The sequence below is a fragment of the Podarcis pityusensis genome, assembly GCF_964106645.2.
Source record: "Podarcis pityusensis genome assembly, chromosome: 2".
In the NCBI taxonomy this organism is placed as follows: domain Eukaryota; kingdom Metazoa; phylum Chordata; class Lepidosauria; order Squamata; family Lacertidae; genus Podarcis; species Podarcis pityusensis.
This window is the reverse complement of record NC_138029.1, coordinates 28,655,627-28,682,343: the sequence shown is the minus strand read 5'-3', so window position 1 is coordinate 28,682,343 and position 26,717 is coordinate 28,655,627. Positions and strand designations below refer to the sequence as shown.

Below are 26,717 nucleotides of genomic sequence, written 5' to 3'. Positions count from 1 at the left end.
CTTGGTCCGGTATACCTGAAGGAGCATCTCCACCCCCATTGTTCTGCCCGGACACTGAGGTCCAGTGCCGAGGGCCTTCTGGCGGTTCCCTCGCTGCGAGAAGCCAAGTTACAGGGAACCAGGCAGAGGGCCTTCTCGGTAGTGGCGCCTGCCCTGTGGAACGCCCTCCCACCAGATGTCAAAGAGAAAAATAACTTCCAAACTTTTAGAAGACATCTAAAGGCAGCCCTGTTTAGGGAAGCTTTCAATGTTTAATAGGTTATGGTATTTTAGTTCTTTTGTTGGAAGCCGCCCAGAATGGCTGGGGAAACCCAGCCAGATGGGTGGGGTATAAATAATAAATTATTATTATTATTATTATTATTTGATACTCTTTTTGATGTTCAGTGTGTCTCCTGTTTGGCGGTACAGTTAAGAGTTTGGGCCAAATAAGGACATTGCTAATTTTCAGAGTAAGGTGAATCTCATTGATCTTGCAATTTTAATGAGGTGAATCTCATTGATCTTGCAATTTTATCTGTCATGGAAGGCTACAGTGCAGCAGCAACCCTTATCTTTGTAAGTCTGAATATTATATATGTGTATGTGTATGAAATGCATTCAGTTGTGTGGTATTAATTATAGCATGGAACATATAACTACTTAGTGGATAATTCATAAGCAACACAAAGGTGGCCTCTTTGAGCCAGGAAATGTGATTTCTCACATGATACAAGTATGACTGTAGCGGGGTCTGCCCTGAAACTCCCTCCCCCTATGCAGTGCATAACATTTGCAGCTTTCTCGCTAGGTTAGCCAGGAGAAGGGCAGAATGATATCCAATTAATTGCTTTTACGGCTTTAGAAATATGAAAGAGAAACTTGCTGCATTTTTAAATCCTTTTTTGCCAGGACTATATTTGCAGGACAAGAAGATGGAAGTTGATGAAACTAGTGCATTGCTACCAAAGGTAATCATTATGATTTGCATATTGTTTCTGAGTTTACCCTTGTCTTTGGAGATCTTTAGTCCTCTATATATGGCATCGTTTTCCCATTTGTGTGGAGGGGAAAACAAATGAGATTTTCTAATAGCATGTGGGGAGAGAGAGAGAGAGAGAGAGAGAGAGAGGGAAAGAAAGAAAGAAAGAAAGAAAGAAAGAAAGAAAGAAAGAAAGAAAGAAAGAAAGAAAAACTGTTGACCTAATTCTGCAGAGACTAAATTTTTCCCTAGTCCATCATGTTGCATGGTCATCAATATGAAAATATTAAGAATAATCCTAAATAAGTTTACGTTGAAGTAAGTCCCCTGAGTTCTGTCAGACTTTCTTCTAATGAAATATACTTAAGACTCTGTATTAGCATGTCTACTAAGAAGAATGCCTTAAAATGACAATTTGACGTTCCTTGGTCTTACATACGTACCTTTTATTCTATTACAAGTTCAATCACACCATCAATCACTTTGCCTGCCACTTCCCTCAGTCATTTTAAATGGCCTCTTCTCTCTCTTGAATGGATCACATATGCTTTGTCCTTCCCATCAGATTTCCCCATAATGTTGCCCTCGGCCCACTATAGCTCAGCAGTGATACATCAGAAACCTCTGTCATCACTACGCATAAGGCAGTTCCCCGTCATAATTTAAAACAAATGGCTTCCCCCTCCCCCAAAGAATCTTGGGGACTGTAGATTATTACATTGCAGCTCTGTGAGGGGTAAACTACAGTTCCCAGGATTCTCTGAGGGGAGTCGTATATATTAAATGTTCATTGAGTGTACAGTGGTACCTCGGGTTAAGTACTTAATTCGTTCCGGAGGTCCGTTCTTAACCTGAAACTGTTCTTAACCTGAAGCACCACTTTAGCTAATGGGGCCTCCCGCTGCCGCCAGAGCACGATTTCTGTTCTCATCCTGAAGCAAAGTTCTTAACCCGAGGTAATATTTCTGGGTTAGCGGAGTCTGTAACCTGAAGCATATGTAACCCGAGGTACCACTGTACTTTAAATGTATGGTGTGGATCTTCCCTTAATCTATGCTTCTGCCTCCAGCTGTCTTATAAAGTAAAGCCACAGGGAATCAAGTCTTTGCTGACTAGATGATAACCCAGCCATAATGTATTATTCCCCCCTGCCATATAAGTCGATCAAAAATCTATTTTCTGTCCTGTCCTCTGCTCTCTACCCTACTGTTATGCCAAAGGCCTTCAGTTATACAACAGGATATTCTGAGAAGGGAATGCTTACTGTACCTCCCTTTTTGGTTTTGTTCCTCATCTCTGACGCTTGGTCTACATTTTCTTCGGTTCTCTTCTTTGTTTAGGCGGACAGAGTGGACATATTTTGCCCCTCTAATGCACAGGGCTCCCTGCTGAATCCCAGCAGAGGAAGAGAAGCATGGCATCTTAGGAAACGGACAAGAAAATGGCGCCTCTGCCCATCTTCCCATCACCCTCTGGATTCACTTAGCCACTGTGTTAAATACTTGACCTTTGTTTGGAATCTAGCCTTCTCCATTACAGGATTGCTCATTTTGGCCATCGGGATCTGGGGTCTCTCCGACAAAGAGTCACTGGCAAGTGAGCGGATAACTTATTTGGGCAGCGACCCCATGCTCTTTTTTGTGTTAGCGGGTCTTGTAGCCAGCACAATCTCTCTCTTGGGCTGCCTAGGAGCCCTCTTTGAAAACACCTGCCTCTTGAAGCTTTTCACGGGAGGAATCATGATGTTTGTGATCCTGGAAACTCTGGGTGGAATCATTTTCTTTTCTCTGAGACGCCAAATCAAGACCTCCTTGCAAGAGTCCCTCACAGTGGCCGTGTTACGATACCAGGATGACCCAGATCTCAAATTCATCATGGATGAAATTCAGATGGGCCTGCAGTGCTGTGGGGTGGAATCCTACCTAGACTGGAAAACAAATTTGTGAGTATGAGCCTACTTGGAGAATTCCCCTTGCCCTGTTCTGTTAACACCTAGGAAAGGTGGGAGAACAGCAGCACATCACAGCACAATGTAGCCCAATCATCGTCATCATCACCCATCAATCAAAATTGCTAATAATGCCATCTGTTTTCAACAATTCAAAGTGTTGGTGTTGACCTTTAAAGCCCTAAATGGCCTTGGCCCAGTATACCTGAAGGAGCGTCTCCACCCCCATCGTTCTGCCCGGATGCTGAGGTCCAGTGTCGAGGGCCTTCTGGCGGTTCCCTCATTGCGAGAAGCAAAGCTACAGGGAACCAGGCAGAGGGCCTTCTCGGTAGTGGCGCCCGCCCTGTGGAACGCCCTCCCATCAGATGTCAAAGAGATAAACAACTACCTGACATTTAGAAGACATCTGAAGGCAGATGTATTTTAATGTATTTTTAATCTTTGTTGGAAGCCGCCCAGAGTGGCTAGGGAAACCCAGCCAGATGGGCGGGGTACAAATAATAAATTATTGTTATATTATTATTATTATTATTATTATTATTATTATTTTCATCTACACTTTATGTGATTGAAACAAAACTATATTGTGTTCTCCTCACGTAATGCCTGCAAGAAGCCTGGGAAGCCTAGGAAGACAGTGTGTGATTGATAAATGCCCATCTTGTTTCACCAGCATGGTATTCATATTTTACTTGGGTTTCACCTGGGCTACTAATCTGGGTTGATCCTCTTGCTTGCTTTCGTTTTAAAAGACCTAATTGAGTTCATTTCTAACCAGAATCATGCTGAGAGAGGCCCCAGTCCATAAGCAGTTTAGCCACACTAAAATCAGTGGGACATGTTGCTTGTGAATAACTAAGCATGACTAATTTTCTCTGGATCGGCTCCAGAATATGCAAGGAAACCTCACAGCCACAGAAAATCTTGTCTATGGTTTCTGTGCTGCTAATATTCATCTCCTTCATGTTTCCACACACACAAATCTTCATTGAAAAAGGAATTGTACCTAGTATAAAATTATAAGTGCACAAGGTAAAATAAGATGTGGGGGGAAATAACAGTTGTTAAGATACAGCCATGTAAAAAGACAACAGGAAAAAACCTTACAAACATTGAGGTATTAGGTTAAGTTTAGGATAAGTACAATAACAAGCTTGTAATTTTTGTGGGGTTTTTTGCCCTTTCTTTATAAAAGCATATTGTGCCATGTTGTTGTCTGTAAATGCAAGAAGTGCTGGACAGTTTCTAAGGCTGTGTCAGTTTAGTCTCACCTTTTGTTCAAAGGCAACGTTCATGTGCATATTTAACGTATTTACTCAGGACCCGCATGTGCACACCCAGTGATAATTGGCACAATTGGCTTTAACACTGGCAGGAAGTATTGTATGAGCTGCTCTGGCTTGTTCTTGTTAAGAGGCTTCCTTAGCTGCTGCATCTGGTCTCTCTCTGTGCTCCCCTCCTTTGGTGTGAGCTGGTAAGTGCTGCACAGCTTGAATCCACACCTGCCACCTCTCCGGTCCTCCATTCAAGAATTGCTGTGAGCTCAAACCCTAACAGGCAGTGTCAAACCTGCTGCTGCCGTCCATCCATTCAGCAACGCATGCCTGAAGTCAATTACGCATGGATCACACTGTGCACACAGTGCCGGGTGTGCAGTTTCCCTTTGCAAAGTACACCTCTGCATGCATTGGTCCTGGTCAGGTTAGCGAATCCATGTGCAGACCATCCTTACCAGCAGAAATGCCATCCTTTGCCTGGATATCTTCTGCATTCACATGCAGAAAACGGAGTGGGTGTGCTGGAAGAGGCGGAGAACCTCTGTGCCTTAGCAGCAGATGAAATGATTCTTCCTGTTATCACATTCCAGATATTTTAACTGCAGTTCTCCAGGCGTGCAAGCCTGCGGCGTCCCAGCTTCCTGCTGCCTGGATCCGCTGGAAAACGGTACCATCCCGAATTCCCAGTGTGGCTTTGGCACCCTGGCCCTGGAGGAGTTTGTGGCCCAAAGCACCGTCTATCTCGGAGGCTGCGTTCCCCAGCTGAGCAGATGGCTTAATAATCATGCAGGAGTGATTGGCTTGTATTGTGTGCTTCTGATTGTGATTGAAGTAGGAAGCTTATTACTGACCGCTAAGCTCCTGGCAGGCATTGCCCTTGCTAGGACTCGGGATTCCAGTGAGAGGGAGGAAACATATTTGCTCTCCTATCATCAGAGACAAAAGGGATTTTGCTCATGATCTGCTGCAAACTATGAAACCAGAATAACCTTCTGAGCGCAACGGGAACTTAGAGGGGAGGGGTGTTATGTACTAAGCTTGGATCCTAGAACAATAGGCAAGTAGGATCCTAGAATGCAACAACTGATTGGCTTGCAGGAAAAGACCAATCAGGCTCCAGGAGGAAGTTAATCAGCCTATTAGGCTGGTAGGATCGTAGAATGCAACAACTGATTGGCCTGCAGGAAAAGACCTATCAGGCTCCAGGAGGGAAGCAGAATCAGCCAATCAGACGGGACTCATTGTGTAAATAATGTATATAAAAGCCTGGGGAAATTGGTAGGGAAATTCAGTCACTGTTTTACAAGCTGCAATAAAGAGCATGAAATCACTACAGGACTCTGAGTCTATTTCATCCTGTTATGATATACTATTTAATTCCTCAGAGCAGGGTTTGCACCTGGTATGAAGGACAGGGAGACCCTTTGTGCTTGGATTTCTCTTGCTTACGTCATACCCTTCCTCCTCATTCTCACTGTCCCTGATTCTCCTCCGGCTGCATCCTGTTCCGTCAGTACTGTCTCTCTTCCTCCGACACACCCTCCAAATATGCACAGAGAAAGAAGAAGAGTGTTGCAGCGGAACAGCTTCCTTTCAGGATCTGGTCTCCATGTGTTGTGGAAAGTTCTTGTGGAATTCCATCCATTAGCTTCCTGTAGCCCATTCTCAAAGCCGGTTTCTGAAATGTACCTGGAAAGCATTTTCGGCCCAACAACCGGCTTCCCTCACCCTTCCCAAAACCAACATTCCTAAGGTGTGTTCCTCTGCAGTGGCAAGATTTAGGGAACATATTCTGGTAGGAATCTTACCTATCCCCTCTCTGTATGCCTTTCAGCAGGCAGTGAAAACAGAGATTACAAGCCAGCAAACCTATTATGGCTACTCTACAACCTCTCTGGAGAAACTATATCCTATTCTATATGTGCAGAATCCATATTTTCAACCTTACTCCTTTCCACTGCAGTATTCCACTCACATCACATTGCATCTTAAAGGTTCCCTGTTGCAAATAAAGTCTCTCTCCCTGCCCTCATGCTTCCTTGTTTGAGCCCAACAAGTAGTGCTGCAATAGCTTTCATTGCATGAGTTCATCTACTCACAGGAGGCTGGTCACTCAGGCAAGGCCCACCAGTATTTTTTTACTCGGTCTTTGATTAAGTGTCCACAGCATCTTCACAAGGGAGGAGGGAGAGAAAACCCGAACAAATTCGCCCTCCATCCAGTGAACTCCTTGACTGCCCCACCAGGTCCAGTGGTTGCTAGCCGCATTGCATCTACTGCTTTAAACCTCCTCACTACCACCACCTCTCCACTTCCAGGGAATAGATAAGAAGGAAGAGAATGACACAGACCCTCCAAGTGTCCCTATTTTCCAGGGACAGTCCCTGATTTACAGAAGCCCATCCTGGTTTCTGATTTGATCCTGGAATGTCCTGCTTTTCCGTAAAGGTAAAGGGACCCCCTGACCATTAGGTCCAGTTATGGCCAACTCGGGTTGCGGCGCTCATCTTGCTTTATTTGGCCAAGGGAGCCGGCGTACAGCTTCCAGGTCATGTGGCCAGCATGAATAAGCTGCTTCTGGGGAACCAGAGCAACACACAGAAACGCCGTTTACCTTCCCACCGGAGCAGTACATATTTATCTACTTGCACTTTGACATGCAAGGTTCAAACTGCTAGGTTGGCAGGAGCAGGGACCAAGCAACAGGTGCTCACCCCGTTGCGGGGATTCGAACCGCCGACCTTCTGATCGGCAAGTCCTAGGCTCTGTGGTTTAACCCACAGCGCCACCCGTGTCCTTAGGATGTCCCTATTTTCATCAGAGAAACGTTGGAGGGTATGGAGTTATCCAACTCCCGAGCCACCTTAAGGCAATCCTGTATAGGGATTTTTTAAAAATGTTTAATGTTTTATTATGTTTTTATATATGTTAGAAGCTGCGCAGAGTGGCTGGGGCAACCCAGTAAGATGTGTGGAGTGGTAAAATTATCATTATGGAATGGGACATCCCTATTTTCCTTGGATAAATGTTGGGAGGGTATGATGTCATAGTAAAATGGAGAAACTACTATACATGTAAAGATGTCTATTTTTGCAAACTATAGCTGCAATGGAGGGAGGTTCATCGCAGATAGAGACAATAGCATAAAGGCAAGCGTAATACTTGCTCACTTGGGTTTTATTATGGTTTTATCAATTGCTGGAGGCCAAGAGCTGATTTCTGCAAAGTTGATTTGAAGAGGCTAGGAGCACAGATAAAAGGAAGGTCACAGAAGCTGCCTCCTCAACTGGAGGGAAGGCAAATATCCATGCAGCCCCACTTCTGGCCTCTGTGTGTTTATATGATGCCATATTGGGCCAGCTCGTGTAGCTCCAAGTGGCTGAAGGCTTCCCAGGGGCAGATCACAGTAATATCTGAAAGGAAGAGAGAAGCATCAGGGCAACCTATGTACCGGTATATGCTTATTACCAAAGGTCATTGTGCTTCTAGGCTGAAATCTGCCCCAAAGGCCTATGGTGACAACTGAAGAAGAAGAGTTTGGATTTGATATCCCGCTTTATCACTACCCTAAGGAGTCTCAAAGCGGCTCACAATCATCTTTCCCTTCCTCCCCCACAGCAAACACTCTGTGAGGTGAGTAAGGCTGAGAAACTTCAGAGAAGTGTGACTAGCCCAAGGTCACCCAGCAGCTGCGTGTGGAGGAGCGGGGAAGCGAACCGGGTTCACCAGATTACGAGTCCACCACTCTTAACCACTACACCACACTGGCTCTCACACTGGTCGAGGAAGCAATTGTGGGGGTTCATAATCATAAATGTAGCTCATGTGAAGTAAGGACTTCAGTTTCTGTGCAGTGGTGTTCAGAGAGAAGGGACTCTATCAAAACACCGCATGGTATGTTGGCATGGCCTTACCCAAAAGTGGGGATGCCAAGACAAGCGATTAAAAACAGTCCTCAACCAATGAATGGCAGGAGGTAGCACTAGTAGACACGCAAAGAAAGCGCTGCAAGTGCTGTGGAGGTAGTGGGTTGCACTAAGGCCTTCTGGGAAGGAGAAACAATCTCAGGACATACAAACACAAGCTGGTTCCCAGGCCTGCCTCCATCCTTAGGCAAAACACATAGATTCCTTGGTAGGCGGGAAAACATCAATAAAGAGAAACTAGGCAGTTTTTGTACTAACAAAGGTACAGATTAATGTTGTGTGGTGTGCTAAAAATAGGAATCTTTGGTACCTGTCCCCAAGCCCTCCATACCAGGGATGTCATCGCCAAATCTGCAAAGGAAAAGAGAAAGAGCAGTCTACGATGCATTTGGCTTTTTCACCCTACCCGGATCATTCCTCCACATTATATAATCCATGGATGGCCAATGTGATGCCCTCCAGATGTTGGACTACAACTCCCATCAGCCCCAGCTAACCTAACCAACAACCAGGGATGGTGAAAGTTGTGGTCCAATAAAATCTTCAGGGCAACATGTTGTCTATCCCTGATATAATTTCTTTGTAGGGCTCCACGTAGAGTGGTTTAAGGCAGGATGGTGATTTTTCCATGCAAGAGCTTAAGTCTCAGGACAGCCGCTGATTCAATAATTCCATACATGGCAGAACCCTCACCAGCTTTGGGCAAAGTTGCCGCAGATTCCTTGCAGGACACAACCGAATCACAGTCTAAAAGGCACATACACACTATTGCCATGGTGCCTGACATATTAAAGGTAAAGGTAAAGGGACCCCTGACCGTTAGGTCCAGTCATGACCGACTCTGGGGTTGCGGCGCTCATCTCGCTTTATTGGCCGAGGGAGCCGGCGTACAGCTTCTGGGTCATGTGGCCAGCATGACTAAGCCGCTTCTGGCGAACCAGAGCAGCGCACGGAAATGCCGTTTACCTTCCCGCCGGAGTGGGACCTATTTATCTACTTGCACTTTTGACGTGCTTTTGAACTGCTAGGTTGGCAGGAGCAGGGACCGAGCAACAGGAGCTCACCCCGTCGCGGGGATTCAAACCACCAACCTTCTGATCGGCAAGTTTTATGCTCAGTGGTTTAACCAACAGCGCCACCCGCGTCCCTCGCCTGACATATTAATCGTATTCTAAATATATTTTGCTCATAACCTGCATTTGCACAAATCAAGAAAGAAAAGAAGAAGAAAACCAGATCCATGGTAAACATTATAACCATGTCTTGGACTGGCAAACCTTGCACTTTTGAAACCTAAACGAAAGCAATGCAGCTTGCCATCGTTGAGTTCTATCTGCTGCAGTACCGACAAGACAAGACGGATGAATATTAAAGTACATTGCATTTCCAAGCGAACATAGCAAGTGAGGCCAGTGGTTTGTCTAGCTCAGTATTTTCTAGTTACAGGTAGGTAGCCGTGTTAGTCTGCCGTAGTCGAAACAAAATAAAAAAATATCCTTCCAGTCGCACCTTAGAGACCAACTAAGTTTGTTATCGGTATGAGCTTTCGTGCTCATGCACACTTCTTCAGATATCTGAAGAATAACAAACTTAGTTGGTCTCTAATGTGCTACTGGAAGAAATTTTTTATTTATTTAGTATTTTCTATACATGTTAATCGTTGCATCATTGTCAAATATCTGGACCAGCCATTTCCCCAGAATAACAATTTGCACCACATCACCAGCTTAGTGCCCTATTTGGCAGTGAGAAAGTGAGTTCCTTAATTGAGAAAGATGATAGTGGAAGAGGCATTGTGAAGGAGAATTGTTCCTGAATAGGCAAATGGCTAGATTCACTGATGGGGAAGGTTCCAACCTGCTGCTTGTAAAGGAATCGTTCCCAGCCAGAAAAATCTGCTGGCAGAGAGAAGAAGAATGTTACAAGCAGCAGGATTGGACCTGTCCCCTCCGTTACCAACAGATTGATTAATGAGTCAGCATTCTGGCTTGCTGTTCCACATAGCAGGCTGCCATGCTGACTCATAAGAAACCATTCTGTTCCTTGTGGGTGCAAACTGGATAGCTTCACTAGTTTAAATCCCAATACCATCAGATCCAAAATGTGTGTGGATGGCAATTGTTATCCCAAGGCAGGATTCAAAGTGTTCCATGTGCAGAGCAGGGTCCAATCATGCAACAGAACTTCGCCTCCCTTGCCCATGTCTAACCCATAAATCTGTACTGGAAGGTTGAGAGAATGCCCAGACAGGTATGGGGCTACAGGCAAGAAAGGAGGGGAGTAAGGAGAAGGAAGGTACCGTATTTTTCCATGTATAAGACCCTCCCATGTATAAGACGACCCCTATTTTTTGACCCCAAAATTAAGAATATTTAATTGCAACGTTCCATGTATAAGACAACCCCCAATTTTAAACTTTAAAAAAAAATTGGGGGGGGGGAATGCAGTCTTATACATGGAAAAATACAGTTATTTATGTGTGAGCAGACCTTGTTCCCTGTTTGCATATCCCACTTAGCATTGCATTGAATTCCACTCACAGAAAAGTTCTCCTTTATTTTGGGGGACCCTAAACCATGGTTTGTCCAAATCCCCCAAAATTGTTAGCATTGTGGCAAACACAGAAATTCCCATTTTGAGTCATCTGGGAGCAGAAGAGGAGAAACAGGAATGTTTTTGAAACCTGCTGTGAAGACTGGAACTAAATATGTGACCTATAGGCTGAATGTGTTCTCTAAAGCTGGCCCACCCATGAAGCAGGGTGAGACGGTTACCTCAGGCGGCACCTACCCAAGGGGTGGCAGCCGTGTTCTGCCACCCAGCTTTGCTGCTGGTCTCCCCAACCTCTAAGGGTAGAGAAGGACCAGTGTCAAAGCTCTGCAGAATACCTCCCCTCCTGTCTCAAGGGGAAGCCCTTCTGGAGTTTGTGCCCCTCATCTCAGGCGTGGCAGCAGCAGACCCTCCAGGTATCCCTATTTTCCAGGGACATCCCTGATTTAGAGAAGCCATCCCAGTTTCTTATTTGATCCTGGAATGTCCTGCTTTTTGTTAGGACGTCCCTATTTTCATTGGAGAAATGTTGGAGGGTATGGAGTTATTACAACTCCCGAGCCATCTGAAGGCAATCCTGTATAGGGATTTTTTTTTTTTTTTAAGTTTAATGTTTTATTATGTTTTTATATATGTTAGAAGCTGCCCAGAGTGGCTGGGGTAACCCAGTAAGATGTGTGGGATGTAAATAGTAAAATTATCATTATGGAATGGGACGTCCCTATTTTCACTGGAGAAATGTTCGTGGGTACGCAGCAGGGCATTTCACCTCAGGTGACAAAATGCCACAGGTAGCCCCTGCTTCCTATACACAAAACAATGGTTTTAAAACTGCTCCTGGAACTGGTAGGGATGCTAGCTGTTGATAGCGGTGAGGAGGAGGAGGAGGAGGAGGAGGAGGAGGAGGAGAAGAAGAAGAAGAGTTTGGATTTGATATCCTGCTTTATCGCTACCCTAAGGAGTCTCAAAGCGGCTAACAATTTCCTTTCCCTTCCTCCCCCACAACAAACACTCTGTGAGGTGAGTGAGGCTGAGAGACTTCAGAGAAGTGTGACTAGCCCAAGGTCACCCAGCAGCTGCATGTGGAGGAGCAGGGACACAAACCCGGTTCACCAGATTACGAGTCCACCACTCTTAACCACTACACCACACTGGTTGTTTTTGGAGGAACGTGAAATCAGTCCTCTTCACCCAAGCAACGTCTCCATCTCTCACCCTTGGACACCCTTCTTTGGTGGCTTGCTTTTAAACTGCCTGGTTTGCCTCTGCTTGAATTTGGGGGGTCCTTTTCTGGGGGTGGCAGGACCTCCAGTTACTCTGGTGGCTGATTTGATTTCCGGCTTGGGAGGTTCGAGGCTCATGGCTGCTGTGAAAATGCTGTGGCACCAAAAATGGCTTCCGATTCCTGTGGTTTAATCTGTTGTGAAGAAAGGAAGGATGGAAAAGGATTATACTCCCAGGTCTAGTGTTTCTGTGGACAGCTAATTACGTCAGCTGTTGAACTTCCATCACATCTTGAGTTCGTGTTCCAAAGAAGAGAAACAAATGATGTGCAACATCTTTAACTCCAGAATATATATACTGAGTCAGACCATTAACTCATCTAATCCAGTGAAGTTAATACTAACTGGTAGTGGCTCTGCAGGGTTTCAGGCAGGGGGCATTCCCAAACCCACCTGAAGATGCCAGGGTAAAGCTTTTGCCTTCTAAGACACAACTCCTCACAGATATTTCCATACATAACAGTTCCAGGACCTGTTGATGGCATTTTACCATTGTACTGTTGAGAGTGTATTAACTTATGGTCTGTGTGTGTGGTTTGGGAGCTGCATGGTCAGGGAAAAAACAATGCTGTCCAGGGTTGTAAAGACTGCGGAGAGAATAATTGGGTGTACTCTTCCCACTTTGGATCAAATCTATGCTTCCAGGTGCCATAAGAAAGCTGCAGAGATAGCGCAGGATAGTACGCACCCCAGAAATGATCTTTCAGCTTCTGCCTTCTGGAAGGTACAGGGTTATAAAGACTAAGACTAGCCGCCTGAGAAACAGTTCCAACTATCCAGAGAAACTATCCAAATGCAATGTTGGTTTTAAATGCAGTGTAAGGTAGTCTCTGTGGGAGTATATTTTATTTAATTATGGGGTATCAGAGTTTTTAGGGGGTTAACCGGGCTGGGATAGCTGGGATAGCAGGCTTGTTGATTTTTGAATGTCTGATGTAGGCTTTTTCAATTTCATTGTTCTGTATGGGACAATGACAATAAAGATTATCATATTGTATCGTATCGTATCGTTCCAGGTTCATCACCATTCACTCTTTTAAGTAGCACAGAGCAAAATATTTAGTTTGTAGTTCATGCGACTTGACTATCTCTGCACTTGGACTGGAACCCACATGTGGACCAAGCATTGATGTTGAAACATCTGAAACTTCGGATTACAGTGGTACCTCGGGTTACAGACGCTTCAGGTTACATACGCTTCAGGTTACAGACTCCGCTAACCCAGAAATAGTACCTCAGGTTAAGAACTTTGATTCAGGATGAGAACAGAAATTGTGGTCCGGCGGCGCGGCAGCAGCAGGAGGCCCCATTAGCTAAAGTGGTGCTTCAGGTTAAGAACAGTTTCAGGTTAAGAACGGATGTCCGGAACAAATTAAGCACTTAACCCGAGGTACCACTGTATAATGTTCAGAGCCACTCAAAAAGTAGCTTGCTAGGATTCAGGAAATACCTGATTACCGGTATCTTGGCCTTGTACAAGCCGCTCCCTGTTCAACTCACCTGATGTTTTCTATTTCACTTTCATCCCTAGGGATGAGGGCAAGAAGACACTGGAATGGGGTTGCATAGGAGGCGAGTGCCATGTGAAATTTATTCTCGGCGAATGATGCGTGCCTAATGCACCTGGCATGGCAATGCACTTGACACACAGCAGTGCAGATAGAATGTGCCCAGTGTGCACCCAATGGACAGCTAAATTTGGTTTGTTGCTTTATGTGCCCTCAGCAGATCGCACAGCCTAGCCAAAGAAAAGCTGCCGGCTGTTGTCGTTAGGACACTAGGATAAATGGGCCATTGGTCTGGTGCAGTGTTGCAGTTATTTTGTTCATAGATAAATCCCTAAACAAATGCTAATCTGATTAAACCTTTTCTCCCCCTCTCCAGTAAACAAGCTTGCTAATATTTGCACTTGTTTACAGGATTATTATTTCAGGGGGAGAGAATTTTATTTTTGTTCATTAGTTATTACCATCCCTCTCTGAAAACTGCTGCATATCCTGCATAGCCCTGCTACTCCCCGTCTCAGTAATGTTAATTTATCCAGATCACACAAATCATGATATTTATTCCACAGATATTCTAGCAAATGAGGGAAGACTTAGCAGCTTAATTGCTTTTCTGAGGATTCCCACACCATTAAAAAAGTTATGATTCAGATATGCAGCCAGTCAAATAAATGCGCAGATTCACCCCATTGTTTAATTATACAAAATTAGCCACTACTCTCACATCTACTTTTATGCTTCTGTATCCATTAACTTCATTGTTATTTGTCAACGCCAAGCTGTCTCGTCAAGCTACAAAAAGCTGTTCATTTTTTAAATATTTTTGCTGCCTTGCTATTCCTTGGAAGTCTCACTTCCTCCCATGTCAGTATGCATAGCATTGCAGGATCAGTCAGTTTTATGATGCTTTTATATTTGTTGGAAGCTGCCCAGAGTGGCTGGGCAACCCAGTTAGATAGGCAGGGTACAAAGAATAAAATTATTAATATTATGCATGCTAATAGCCACCCTATGGCAGAAAAGCAGTATTTGCCCATAGCTACCCAGTGACATCCCATGGCTGAAGAGGCATTAGAATGAAATTCAACACAGAGTCTGTTGCACCCGTGGGCCTCCTCTCCTATAGCAGGGTCTGTCCTCCCAGGAATACAACCACAACAGGACCCACATTAAAGCAGAAGCTGCAAGTTGGGTGGGCTAAACAGGTCAGTAACTAGGAGCCAAAGAAAAACATAAGGGGGCTGCTACTCACCAGACGCCAGTGTCAACCTTTGCCTGAACCACTGCAGCAAGAATTAAGAGTTGACAGTGAGTGTATCTCTAGCTTGCAAACACTCTGGAGAGGTTTCAAAGGGGTTTGCTAGATTTATTCTGCTCCTCCTAATAGGATTATATCTCTTGTTTCTAATCCGGTATCAACCTCAATGACAGGTACATTGTGGGCTGGATGTTCAGAACAGGGGGAGTGGGGGAAATGTATGGAAATTTTTCCAGATCAATTGTGATAGACTCAGCATCTGCCCGTTGCCTCTAGAACCAGTAGACAAATGCGCTTCCATGACACTACATACCCAATGATGTTCTGTGCAGTTTGAAGAAGAAGAGGAGGAGGAGGAGTTTGGATTTGAAATCCCGCTTTATCACTACCCAAAGGAGTCTCAAAGCGGCTAACATTCTCCTTTTCCCTTCCTCCCCCACAACAAACACTCTGTGAGGTGAGTGAGGCTGAGAGACTTTGGAGAAGTGTGACTAGCAGCTGCATGTGGAGGAGCGGGGACCACAAACCCGGTTCACCAGATTACAAGTCTACCGCTCTTAACCACTACACCACACTGGCTCATATACTTCTATGCCAGCAGACATTGTCGCCATATGAAATCAAAATAATTGGGCCTGCAGGGGCCGCACACCCACTTCTGTTTTACATGGTTTGGGCAGGAATGGCAAGGCTTAGTGAGAGGAGGTTGGAGGCATCCAGCAGAACAACCCAAATTACCAGTAGTCTAATACAAGTGTTATCTATGTTTAGACAGCAGTTGTGGAATACTTGTACAAACAAGATCTGCAACAACCAAGTGCTGAGTGATTGTGGGAGATGATGGCTGCAGGCAAGACTTCTCAATGCATTGCACTCAGGGGCAGAGAAGGGTGAAAGAAGATGCAGAGAGGTTCCCTTTAATGATCAGCTGTTCAGCAGAGCAATAGGAAACTGTAGGTTACAGGGAGCTAAGGCCATTTCCACCTAATGGTCTATATTGCTTGCAAAATGTTCCTCCACACCACTTCCCCAATAGGAAAGAAGAGATCATTACAAAGCAAAATGTCCTGAAAGTAAGCTTGCCATCTGGCTAGAAAACAAAACAAAACCTGTCCTGACCTGACCTGCTTTTGCACCTTAAAATATATGCCCATCAAGTTGTTTTGGGAGGCACTGCCACGGGAACTGGTTAAAAAAAAAGAGCTGGTGATCTTAAAGTAAGAAGATAGCTGCAGCTATACTCTGTGCAAGAATCACAAACAAAGGGCTGTCTGTGTAAACATAATGTGGGGTGGTGAATTCAAGGCTTCTGGTGTCCTTCTTTCTCACAGGCAAGAATTCCTACCAATGCATTTCAGTACAATGAGTTTCACGCCACTTGCACCAAATTAAGCATTTCTTTAAAAAAAGTTGGTACACAAAGTGATCCAGCTGTGTTCACTTAACAGAATGTAGCTTAATCCTATTTACTAAACTCTAGCTAGCTGTAATTCGTGGAAGGTTCAGCAGTTCCATTAAAGTGACCTGCGATTAGGCTGTCTGAGAAATCCTTTAGAGCAAGGGGGTTAGGAAAGGATCGTAAGTGATATTATCCTGGTAGGCAAACAAGGACAAGGGTGGCGGTTTGCTTTTCTAGAAGGGGCCAGAGGAAATGCAAAGCTTTGCACAAGATCCTTCGCCGGGATTTTGAAATGCGGTTTGTGGCTTTTTACCGATGAAGCAAGGCTATTGTTGGCTGGTCTGAATTGAGTGGAATTAACACAACCAAATGGAAATTTCTCTTTTTTAGGAATGCCATCTTTTTAATTGGCTCCTTTAACAGACAGCACAATGTTCATCCATTCTGCAAAAAAGGTTCACTGGCAGATTTGTGCCAGTCAACAGTGATCTTAAAGGTACAAAGCCAGTTTTGCCAGTTTTTTGTGGTCAGTTGGCAATCATAGGCAGTGCTCTATATGCAGGTATCACATGGCTAGGCAGCTCCCCAATAATAATATTACGCAGAAATATATGCCTCTGATACACTGGGTTTCCAGTCGGTTGCGCCTTCTGGCCTAGAAGGGGCATGCACTTTTGTGTGTGCTAGTTCTCTTCCACAAAAGCCTAGAAAAACTCTTCCTATCATTGAGGGGGGAAAGTAAGAGCTACAATTGGCAGCACTGCTGGAAATGGAGACAAAATCTGCCAAGCCCTCTGCCCTGCTCCATATTGTTTTGCTGAATCCTTAGCAGCACTGCTGATTGTAGGCCTTTTATGGGGGAAAGTAGAGGACAATGGAAGCCATTCACTTTTATGGCTCATCCTCAATCTATGTAACAGGACAGCTATAAGGATTACTGAAATAATGCATGCTAAGCACTTTGAACAGTCATAGTAAATAACATTATCATCCTACTGAGTGGCACTCTTGTTATATCGTCAGCCAACCTGAGATAGCCTTAACTCCGATCTTAAACCAGCATTTCCCCCCATTATTAAATAATAAATACAGTTAAACATAATAGTCATCATAGGATACAGGATAAGGACATCTTTTTAAGAACAGGTAGTTTAAATTTAACTGAATATTAGGACTGCATATCATCCCGATAGGCTTAATAATACTGGGACTCCTGTATAAAATTAGAATTGCCCCTTCTTCTTCAGAAAAGGGAGAATAAACAATCAGGATAGATTTTTCCTTCAGAATCTGTTATGGCCCAAGACCAGGCATGAGGTATGTAGCTGTGACAGTGTTGTTGTTTTTCTTCTAAAAAGGTTTCAGTCTTTCTTCATTCGGAATCTGATCTCCATCTTTAAGATTGTTTTTATATTCTCATCCTGTATGTGTTTGTCCACAGCTGCTAATGCTTGTTCTCCACCGTCCTGGTAATACTTCAGAAGCTCTTCAGTGTATGCAATCCACACACAGTTGTGGCATCCACTCATGCAACAGTTTGTGGGGGGGAGAAGTGTTGGAGGGATGGCAAAAGCAGAATCTTTGTCCTCTGAAGAAGCAGCCTCTTCCTTGGAGCCAGGCTCCTTGTCCATCAGGGAAGTAGCATTTTTGGAACCATTGCCCTGTGCATCTGCGTGCATGTACCGCCGTCCATCGACCATCAGCATTGCAGTAAACCTCCACATGTTAACTAAGTACTTGTGATGGGATCTGTGCAAAAGCACTGCAGTCCCACTACTGTGTGAGTGCCCGAATAGATAGATGCATTCCTAGCAAGAACAAAAACAGAAACAAATGGATTAAACCCTTTCTATATCCCCGCCGCTTATTTCCAGTACTTCCTATCCATCCCAGGGTATGACCTGCCAGATTTCATGTATTTTATTCATAGAATTTGTAACACGTGCTATACCAGGGGTCAGCAAACTTTTTCAGCAGAGGGCCGGTCCACTGTCCCTCAGACTTTGTGGGGGGCCGGACTATATTTTTTGGGGAAAAAGAAAAACAAATTCCTATGCCCCATAAATAACCCAGAGATGCATTTTAAACAAAAGCACACATTCTACTTATGTAAAAACACCAGGCTGGCCCCACAAATAACCCAGAGATGCATTTTAAATAAAAGGACACATTCTACTCATGTAAAAACATGCTGATTCCCGGACCGTCCGCGGGTCGGATTTAGAAGGCAATTGGGCCGGATCCGGCCCCCGGGCCTTAGTTTGCCTACCCATGTGCTATACCGTATATCCCAATTGCAGTATCAGTAACGACAAATTCAAACTCCGAACGGTTTAAAAATCTGTGACATATTAAACTTGTACGTCTTGCCTCTGGGGCAAGCAGCCATCCTCCTTGAATCTGCCCAACCTCCTGTTAAAACCATCTCAGTCAGCTATCACGTTTTGAGGCAACAAGTCCTGTAAATAAAGTGTGTGTTGGGGGAAGTCTGAACAGAAATGGAGCATCAACAAATGCATGTATACTAAATGCCACACAGGGAGATGCAAACCTGTGGTCCTCCAGGTGCTGTTACTGGACTTCCAACTCCCACCACCCCTGATCCATGGTTCCTGTGGGTTGGGGGATGCTGAGGACTTGGGAGAAACATCTAGGGCTATTATAGCTGAGTGGCACGCTCTCCCATCAAGTGTCAAGGAGATGAAGAACTACACAACCTTCAGAAGACATCTGAAGGCAGCCCTGTATTGGGAAATTCTTAATGTTTACTGTTTCAATATGTTTTTGTATATGTTGGAAGCTGCCCAGAGTGGCTGGGGCAACCCAGTCAGGTGGGCAGGGTGAGTGCCTTTTTATGAGGGTATGCAGTACCGGCACTTTTTTCTTCTAGAAGAAAATCACTGGTCAAAAAGATGGTGCTTACTGTAACAACTTCATGGTGAGTACTTCCCCTCCCCTTTTTTAGAAGAAAAACACTGGGCAGGGTACAAATAAAATACAGTCAAACCTTGGTTGTCGAACGTAATCCGTTCTGGAATACCGTTCGGCTTCCGAAACGTTTGACAACTGAGGCGTGGCTTCCGATTGGTTGCGAGAGCTTCTTGCACTCAAGTGGAAGCCACGCTGGACGTTTGGGTTCCAAAAAATGTTCGAAAACCGGAACATTTACTTCTGGGTTTTCGGCGTCTGGGAATCAAAACATACAATAACAGAGTTGTTTAAGAACCAAGGTTTGACTGTAATGATAATGATGATGATAATGGAAGCTGCCTGGAGCCATTGGCAACCCAGTCTGATAGGCAGGATCAGTGCTTTCTTTTTTTTTATGGGGTATGCAGTGTTGGCACCTTTTCTAGAAGAAAAACACTGGTTTAAAATGTGGCACTAAGTGTACCAACTTCATGGTGAGTACTGGCCCCTTTTTTTCTAGAATAAAAACACTGGGCAGGGTATTAAAAAATAATGATAATGATGACGATTATGATAATAATAATAATAATAATAGGGGTAATAATAATTGTGATCAGAGTCTTTCATGGTGGAGCAGCACACAAATAATAATAATAATAATAATAATGGGGGTAATAATAGTGATCAGAGTCTTTCATGGTGGAGCAGCACACAAATAATAATAATAATAATAATAATAATAATAATGCGGGGTAATAATAATTGTGATCAGCGTCTTTCATTGTGGAGCAGCACACAAATCCCCTTCTAGAAACAGTCGCCACAACATTATTGCTATTTGCTGTGGCGCCCTATAAACAAACCACAAGCCATCTCCTGAGGCCTGTTACTCTAAAAAGCGAAAGGGAAAAGCGGGGTGCCTCTTCAAGAGGGCATCTTAGGCACAGCCGACTCCAGGCTGCTCTCTCCCTTTGCCTCCTCCCAGCAGCTTCTCCGTCCGCGGGCAAGAGCGACCCGCTGCCCAGTAAACGCGCTCAGGACCAGGCATGCAATTGTGCCCTTCAGCAGCTTCGCCCCGCCGCCGGACCCCCTCACCTTCCCGGGCGAGCGCCCGGCCGCCGCCGCCGCTGCTGCTGCTGCTGCAGCCTGAGCCCCGGCCAGCCGCCGGCTGCAGCGGAGGGCGCCCACTAACAGCAGCATCAACATCAGCTCCGGATTGCCTGGGAAGAAGCCACGCCCCGTCCTTGCGCCGGGCGCCGAGACTGGCATCTCTCTCGGCCAATGGCCTCAGCGGCCTCGAGGGAGGGGAACGACGAGATGTCAAACGGTGGGCGTGTGGAAAAAAGCTCTCAACCAATGGGGAGCGGGCAAAGGGGGCACCGGAAGTAGAGCAGGCGCACGTGGGTGAAGCGGAAAGGAAAGAAGAGGCGCGATGGGGAAAAGGAAGGTGCGGACGCAGGTGGCGCCTGCTGCCACCGCCTTGCGGGAAGGGGCTGCTCCAAGGGGCAGGTGAGTGTTTATCCCGCCGGTGATGTTTCGGTGTGCGCGTTGTCCCGGGGGGGGGTGCTAGCAAACAACAGCCCTGTAAGGTAGGCCCGCGTGATGCGCATCACCCTCCTTATCGCAGACGCGGAGCTGAGGATTGAAAGGTTTTTAAGCGGCTTGCTTAAAAAGCGGGTCGATGTCGGGTTTCGGTTGTACGCTTCGCGGTAGTGGGGTAAGCGTGCCTTTCGGGTTTCTTTCTTTTCTTGGCACTGGGAATGTCAGCTGCATCTGGAACCCGGCTCAAGATCACCAAAATTCACGCAACAAAACTTGCTTTAATACTGTACTCGGGATGGGTGCGGCTTAAACTTGAGGTCAAGCTTGAGGTTCATTGTTTTCAGATGATTAGTAGTAGACTCAGTGTTGGACATATAGTGGTGCCTCAGGTTACATACGCTTCAGGTGACAGACTCCGCTAACCCAGAAATAGTGCTTCAGGTTAAGAACTTTGCTTCAGGATGAGAACAGAAATCACGCGGCAGCAGCGAGAGGCCCCATTAGCTAAAGTGGTACCTCAGGCTAAGAACAGTTTCAGGTTAAGAAGGGACCTCTGGAATGAATTAAATTCTTAACCCGAGGTACCACTGTATATATAAGCACCCTCCAGGTGTTGCTAAAATATAACTATTATCCTAATCTTGTGTTGCTTTCGGGTAAATGTAATCAATTGCCACTTTATACCAGGAGTGCTTACCCTGTTTCCCTTCAGGTCTTGGCTTCCCAATTTCTGTTGCTTGTCAGAGGTTATGGGAGTTTTAGCCTTCAACATCTGGAGGGGCATATACTAGGTACCCCTGCTTAAGACATTGATGTCACAGTGTAATAAATGATGCTGTTGCAGCTGTCCTGTATGTGGGCATTGTTGTAGCTGCCCCGTACAGATGGTGTAACCTTGACATTCTAATATGGAGCAGCCTGTGAAATTGTGATCACAAGCTTTTGCCTGCTAGTTGCCTGTGTGATGGACAGCTGCTCTAAACCTGTCATTCAAGCTGGTCTTCTGGTCGTACTTACCATAAGGCATTTTGAAATTTTAATTGGTGGTAGCTATTGTTGAAACAAGCTGTACAACCTTGTCCGTAACACCCCCCCCCCTTTAAAACCCTGTAGACAAATTAAGAAGAAGAAAACTCAGTGCCTGGATGAGCAAGAAATTCCTTTTCGGTTGCGGGAAATAATGAGGAGCCGTGATGAATTAAAGAACCCCAAGAGCAAGAAGAAAAAGAAAAAGGGTAAAAAAGCAGTCTTCATGTTTTTCCAACATACACTATGGACCCAATTCTGATAGCTCAGTTGGTTAGAGCATGGTTCTCATAACACCAAGGTTGGAGGTTCGATCCCCATATGGGACAGCTGCATATTTGTGCATTGCAGGGGGTTGGACTAGATCAGGCATCCCCAACCTTCGGCCCTCCAGAAGTTTTGGACTACAATTCACATCATTCCTGACCACTGGTCCTGTTAGCTAGGGATCATGGGAGTTGTAGGCCAAAACATCTGGAGGGCTGCAGGTTGGGAATGCCTGGACTAGGTGATCCTCAGGGTCCCTTCCAACTCTACAATTCTAGGATTACTGTCTCTTTACCATAATAGCACAATACGTCCCTCTGCAACTTTGAGTTCATTAAGCTTTGGCATGGGGAATTGATCAGTCAGTAACAGCATAACTGTTCTGGATTTGTTTTCGTGAAAACTGGGTGTAAATTTATTAAGGAAATAAATAACTCATTGCCAATCCATTTGTCTTTTGGCAACAACATCCGTTGCCTGCTTATGGCAGAGGGCCAGCAGCTATCTGCTCTAAGGAGTTCTGTAATAATAAACACAATCAATGCAAAAAACACATGCTATATTGGGAAGTTAATGGATTCCAATGTAATTTGATCCTATATTCAGTTGCGGAGCCAGTCCTCCTAGCTAGCACCAGGACTGTGACATTTTGGGGGTGGGGAAATCTAGGGTGGTTGGACATGGTGTGACACCCATTTATGCCCCACAGAAGTATGTTAGACTGCTCTAGCTTGGACCACTGTCAAATAGACATTGTGCTTGTCTATTTTTGTTTTGCAGAGGGCCAGGGAAATAAAGGTTTTTTTGTCTTCATCTTGCTTTATTTCTCTGGGTGCTGTTGGGCACAGTAAGACTGTAATAGTTTGTGTTTTCATCTCAGAGAAGCAACCAGGTCATATACTGGAGGGTGACATACCTGTGCCAAAATTCAAGCGGCGAAAAGGAGAGGGAGATTCTACCTACATCGGGCGCATTGAGCGGGAAACTCAGCATGTGATGTTCCTTACCAAATACCAGCTGCAGCGTGAACCTGAAAAAGAAGAGCCAGTCCCAGAAAAGTCCCAGAGGAAGAAAGAGTAAGCTTGATCCCTTAGGTAAAGGGACCCCTGACCATTAGGTGCAGTCGTAGACTCGGGTTGCAGCGCTCATCTCACTTTATGGGCCAAGGGAGCCGGCGTACAGCTTCCGGGTCATGTGGCCAGCATGACTAAGCCACTTCTGGCGAACCAGAGCAGCGCACGGAAACGCTGTTTACCTTCCCACCGGAGTGGTACCTATTTATCTACTTGCAATTTGACGTGTTTTCAAACTGCTAGGTTGGCAGGAGCAGGGACCGAGCAACGGGAGCTCACCCCGTTGCAGGGATTCGAACTCCCAACCTTCTGATCGGCAAGCCCTAGGCTCTGTGGTTTAACCCACAGTGCCACCCACGTCCTTAGTTTGCAGCTAATGTTGGAAACTCAGATATATAAGCTAGGTACCAAATGGCTCCTTAAACCAAGCTTACTGTCATCAAAATGAAATGTCTCATTGCCATTTTGGGGCAAGATGGCTCTAAAGTCTTATTTTTCAAATGATGGGCTGACTGTGATTGATTCTCAGTTAAACATCTGGCTAGTTCAGATGACAACCTTGAGCTAGGGTGAGACCTTTGCGAACTTAAGGAAGAAAAGTCACTTGATCCAGGGACAGCCCACATAGATACTGGCCTATTCCTACCTCTTTTTCTTAATGGTGACACAGACTATTCATAACGTAAGAATATTCTTCACAACTGTGAGCAAGGCAGTGGGGTGGGGTAAGTGAAGACAAGCTGCAACAACAAACTGTTAACGTTCTTCACCGCTCCTGCTCAGGCAGCACAGAAAAAGCACTTTGGTTCCTGAAATTCATTCCAATTGTGCACATAAAATATAACTGATAGAATTCTATGGGATGTGGTATTAGTGTGTGCAAACAGTTCAGATCCAAGGATCCCCAGGCATGCACCTCCAGGTGGTGGAGATGTCAGGCACCATCCTGGCACCCAGACATCTTCATTTGGCCGCAGGTGGCCAATAGCCAGGTACACAATGCCTTTTATTGACACAGTATCTTTGTAGCCCTCTTTGCTCTGATTGGGGCTCTGAATTGTATTCCCTTCATCCTCCGTTGAAATTCATGTGTACAGCTCCTGTTGCGTCCTTTCTTCAACAAAACTTGCTTTCTAGTTTTCAGAAGAAGAAGCTGGATAAAATCCGTAGGAAGAAAGAGGAGAAAAAAGCAGCATTGCTGGAGAAAGACTTTCTCAAAGGTAGGGGAAGTATTTTCCAATGTATGACTCTTCGGCTTTCTTCAGAGTTCCAGAACACCCCAAATCTCTGCTACAGAATTCCAAGGATTTGAAAACCACCACATCTTTCTTGATGTTTCCTGCATGTATATTCCCCCCCCCCAATGGGTGCTTTGAGTGTGCATTTATTTTTGTGGTGGTAGTTCTATCTGGATATTGAGAATTTCATACTGAGGAGAAGGATTGTGGTGTTGACTTATGTTACAACAGGATACACAATTGCTTTGGATTATGGGATTTGTCTGGATCATCATAAGGCTGTAGTCTACTCAGTTCAACTCAAATAGTATCTTTCTTTCTTCGTACTGTATAAAACAAAAACTTGCAGTTTGTGCGGGAACAGAAAGTTGATTTAGCATATCACTGTTTATAGTGATATGTTAAATCATTTGCGTATTATTTATTATCCCGCTCTTCTGGTGCAAAATCCCCACTCAGGGCAGCTTAAAAACACCTAACATTCCATATATATACACACACACACATGCACACATACACATACATACACACACACACAGCCAAGCAGGACTGGAAAATGAATGCACCCTTAAGCTACATGCCATCTGCTGTAGCATCCAGCCATGGAGAGCTGGTGTTAGGAGTTTTTAGCATTGCAAACACTTTCATCAATTGAACCACCAGTCTCTCTGTCAGTTGTTGTTGTTACTCATTAGTCGCTTTCTTAAACAAATGTAATAACAACAAATAAATAAATAACACATGGAGTAAAATCAACATAATGCTGAAACAGAATAAAAACGGAAACTTTTTTGTATTTTTACGACATCCCAAACACTGAAGAAACCAGATAATTAAAAGCCAAAGCCTGGTGGTCTTTGCTATCAAGCAAATCTATTGTCAAGAGGAAGCTTGGTTCCAGCTCCACTTCCAAAGTTTGGACACCTGCTTTTTAGGGCACACCTTTATGTCCAAAGCAACAAATTCCCAGCTGAAATATATAAAAGTGTAATTGCATTGTGCTGAATTTTGTAATAGGGACAGGTACATTTGAATGGGAGCTGAACCGTAGTCTCTGTTGCTGTGTACTGTGGTGATTAACGTACAGGACGGAAAGCCACTTGTTCTTTGCTGTGACATGACAAATTGGAGTGGCTGTGTTGGCCTCTAGACTGGACTTCAGGCTGCTAAATGGGATATTACGGGAGGAGAATATATCTATTTTAGTGCTATCTCCATCTCAATTCAGTCCCTTGGAGCTTACCTCTTTGCCATTCCTTTCAGACTCGGTGAAGTTTGGTGAGGTTGCTGAACAGCCCCCAACAATCACAGCGAAACCTAGAAAGAGTGTTGTCAAAGACAAGGTAAGTTATGTAGCTGCATGAAATTCTATCTCTGTCTTCTAACTTTGCCAGTGACCCTGCTACCTATACAGGAAGTAATTTTACACGATTGGTAGCAAAGCTTGGGAAGAACACCGACTTGGTGTTAGCAATACTATTATCAAACTAGCTGTATCAGAGATTCAGGTATTTCAGGGTTTGTTTGTTTTCTGTAAGCTGGTTCAGTGTTCATGATCATACTCAATCTATAACCTCTTTCCTCTGTGTGCTTCTTTAACTTGAACCAATCTCTCTTACATTCCAGGCCGGCAAGAAGGAGCTTCTGCTGACATCTCTCTTGGGCTCCAGTGGGACACCCTCCACTCCAAAAGTGTTCCACACATCCCTTGCTCGCCAGAGGATCATGCAGGAGGAAAGAGAAAGGGTTGTCCAAGCTTACCGGGACATAAAGAAACGCAAGCAGCAGCAAATGGCTGAAAGTCAGCTTGCTATTGACAAACTAAAGAAGCCTGTCTGAGATGTCAGAGTGCTTCCACTGTGCCAGAAAACAGGAAGAAACATTTTAATACAAGGACAGAGCAGCAGCCAAGATGGCGGTGTATTTAAACGATCCTCTTTTTGGATGACCACATCAAGCCATCTGGACCAGCAAGATTGACTGGTGTTGTACACATTGGGCAATATGGCGGTCGTCTGCTACTTCCAGAAGCAGAGCGAAGTGTATACAGTGGAATTTTTCTAGACTCAACCTTGGAACTTCATGCCTAGTGATCTTAGCAACTTGGGGGTTCTGTAATCTTCTCTTAATTTTCCTCTGGGATTCAGAGTAGAAGGACTAGTATGGGAATGGTCTCGGAGGCAATTACACCGAATAAATATATTTATATTATCCACCGATGCAGCCATTTGGCAGAGGAATGCGGAATGAAAATAGCACCCTGAAAATAATAACAAAGCAAAATGGTCTCATTTGATTTTGAAGGTTATGAAAGGCCCAGTGCTCAGTTATTCCCCCTCTTTCAGCATCAGCGGCAAGTTCTGTTTTTTGCTGCTTACTGTCCAGCGCAACTCTGCATCCATATATTCCCCCACAAAGTTGGAGAAACACATTTCGCTCCCACTCTCAATGCATTGGCACAAAGATAAATAAGATGTGAAAGGAGAACGAGGATTGCCAAGCAAAGCTATTTAGGGTTTAAGATACATTTCTTCCCAGCTTGGTCTTCCTCTTG

The 26,717-nt window shown here is 44.8% G+C and overlaps 4 protein-coding genes across 5 annotated transcripts; 2 read left to right on the top strand and 2 right to left on the bottom strand.

Moving 5' to 3' along the window:
- The first annotated feature begins 521 nt into the window (after positions 1 to 521).
- TSPAN10 (tetraspanin 10) lies at positions 522 to 5,516 on the top strand. Its single transcript, XM_080994908.1, has 3 exons — positions 522 to 950; positions 2,302 to 2,903; positions 4,777 to 5,516. The coding sequence occupies exons 1-3, from the start codon at positions 849 to 851 to the stop codon at positions 5,144 to 5,146; spliced, it is 1,074 nt and encodes a 357-aa protein (XP_080851034.1). The 5' UTR covers positions 522 to 848; the 3' UTR covers positions 5,147 to 5,516.
- Positions 5,517 to 7,345: 1,829 nt separating this feature from the next.
- On the bottom strand, positions 7,346 to 15,042 carry PDE6G (phosphodiesterase 6G). The gene is made up of 4 exons (XM_080995141.1): positions 14,703 to 15,042; positions 11,878 to 12,079; positions 8,423 to 8,463; positions 7,346 to 7,599 (listed from the first exon to the last, which is right to left on the bottom strand). Exons 2-4 carry the CDS (start codon positions 12,021 to 12,023, stop codon positions 7,523 to 7,525), a joined length of 264 nt encoding a protein of 87 aa, XP_080851267.1. The 5' UTR covers positions 12,024 to 12,079; positions 14,703 to 15,042; the 3' UTR covers positions 7,346 to 7,522.
- A 2,135-nt stretch (positions 15,043 to 17,177) lies between these two features.
- OXLD1 (oxidoreductase like domain containing 1) lies at positions 17,178 to 20,270 on the bottom strand. Its single transcript, XM_080995107.1, has 2 exons — positions 20,113 to 20,270; positions 17,178 to 17,915 (listed from the first exon to the last, which is right to left on the bottom strand). The coding sequence occupies exons 1-2, from the start codon at positions 20,221 to 20,223 to the stop codon at positions 17,469 to 17,471; spliced, it is 558 nt and encodes a 185-aa protein (XP_080851233.1). The 5' UTR covers positions 20,224 to 20,270; the 3' UTR covers positions 17,178 to 17,468.
- A 126-nt stretch (positions 20,271 to 20,396) lies between these two features.
- Positions 20,397 to 26,374, top strand: CCDC137 (coiled-coil domain containing 137). 2 transcript variants are annotated; one of them, XM_080987555.1, is made up of 6 exons: positions 20,397 to 20,526; positions 21,673 to 21,794; positions 22,733 to 22,928; positions 24,063 to 24,145; positions 25,427 to 25,506; positions 25,790 to 26,374. In XM_080987555.1, exons 1-6 carry the CDS (start codon positions 20,450 to 20,452, stop codon positions 26,000 to 26,002), a joined length of 771 nt encoding a protein of 256 aa, XP_080843681.1. In that variant the 5' UTR covers positions 20,397 to 20,449; the 3' UTR covers positions 26,003 to 26,374. The 2 variants fall into 2 exon arrangements, with proteins under 2 accessions (XP_080843681.1, XP_080843682.1); XM_080987556.1 differs by having other exon boundaries at positions 20,422 to 20,545; positions 21,689 to 21,794.
- The last annotated feature ends 343 nt before the right edge of the window (positions 26,375 to 26,717 follow it).

What these genes read in the sequence shown, in the direction of transcription:
- TSPAN10 (XM_080994908.1), top strand. Translation starts at nt 849, where the DNA reads ATGAAAGAGAAACTTGCTGCATTTTTAAATCCTTTTTTGCCAGGACTA. An exon ending in CTAGTGCATTGCTACCAAAG is followed by an intron (nt 951 to 2,301) that starts GTAATCATTATG and finishes TTCTTTGTTTAG; the next exon opens with GCGGACAGAGTGGACATATT. An exon ending in CTAGACTGGAAAACAAATTT is followed by an intron (nt 2,904 to 4,776) that starts GTGAGTATGAGC and finishes ATCACATTCCAG; the next exon opens with ATATTTTAACTGCAGTTCTC.
- PDE6G (XM_080995141.1), bottom strand. Translation starts at nt 12,023, where the DNA reads ATGAGCCTCGAACCTCCCAAGCCGGAAATCAAATCAGCCACCAGAGTA. An exon ending in CCAAAGAAGGGTGTCCAAGG is followed by an intron (nt 8,464 to 11,877) that starts GTGAGAGATGGA and finishes TTTCCTTTGCAG; the next exon opens with ATTTGGCGATGACATCCCTG. An exon ending in TATGGAGGGCTTGGGGACAG is followed by an intron (nt 7,600 to 8,422) that starts GTACCAAAGATT and finishes TCTTCCTTTCAG; the next exon opens with ATATTACTGTGATCTGCCCC.
- OXLD1 (XM_080995107.1), bottom strand. Translation starts at nt 20,223, where the DNA reads ATGTTGATGCTGCTGTTAGTGGGCGCCCTCCGCTGCAGCCGGCGGCTG. An exon ending in CCGGGCGCTCGCCCGGGAAG is followed by an intron (nt 17,916 to 20,112) that starts GTGAGGGGGTCC and finishes TGTTCTTGCTAG; the next exon opens with GAATGCATCTATCTATTCGG.
- CCDC137 (XM_080987555.1), top strand. Translation starts at nt 20,450, where the DNA reads ATGGGGAAAAGGAAGGTGCGGACGCAGGTGGCGCCTGCTGCCACCGCC. An exon ending in CAAGAAGAAAAAGAAAAAGG is followed by an intron (nt 21,795 to 22,732) that starts GTAAAAAAGCAG and finishes TTTTCATCTCAG; the next exon opens with AGAAGCAACCAGGTCATATA. An exon ending in AGAGTGTTGTCAAAGACAAG is followed by an intron (nt 25,507 to 25,789) that starts GTAAGTTATGTA and finishes CTTACATTCCAG; the next exon opens with GCCGGCAAGAAGGAGCTTCT.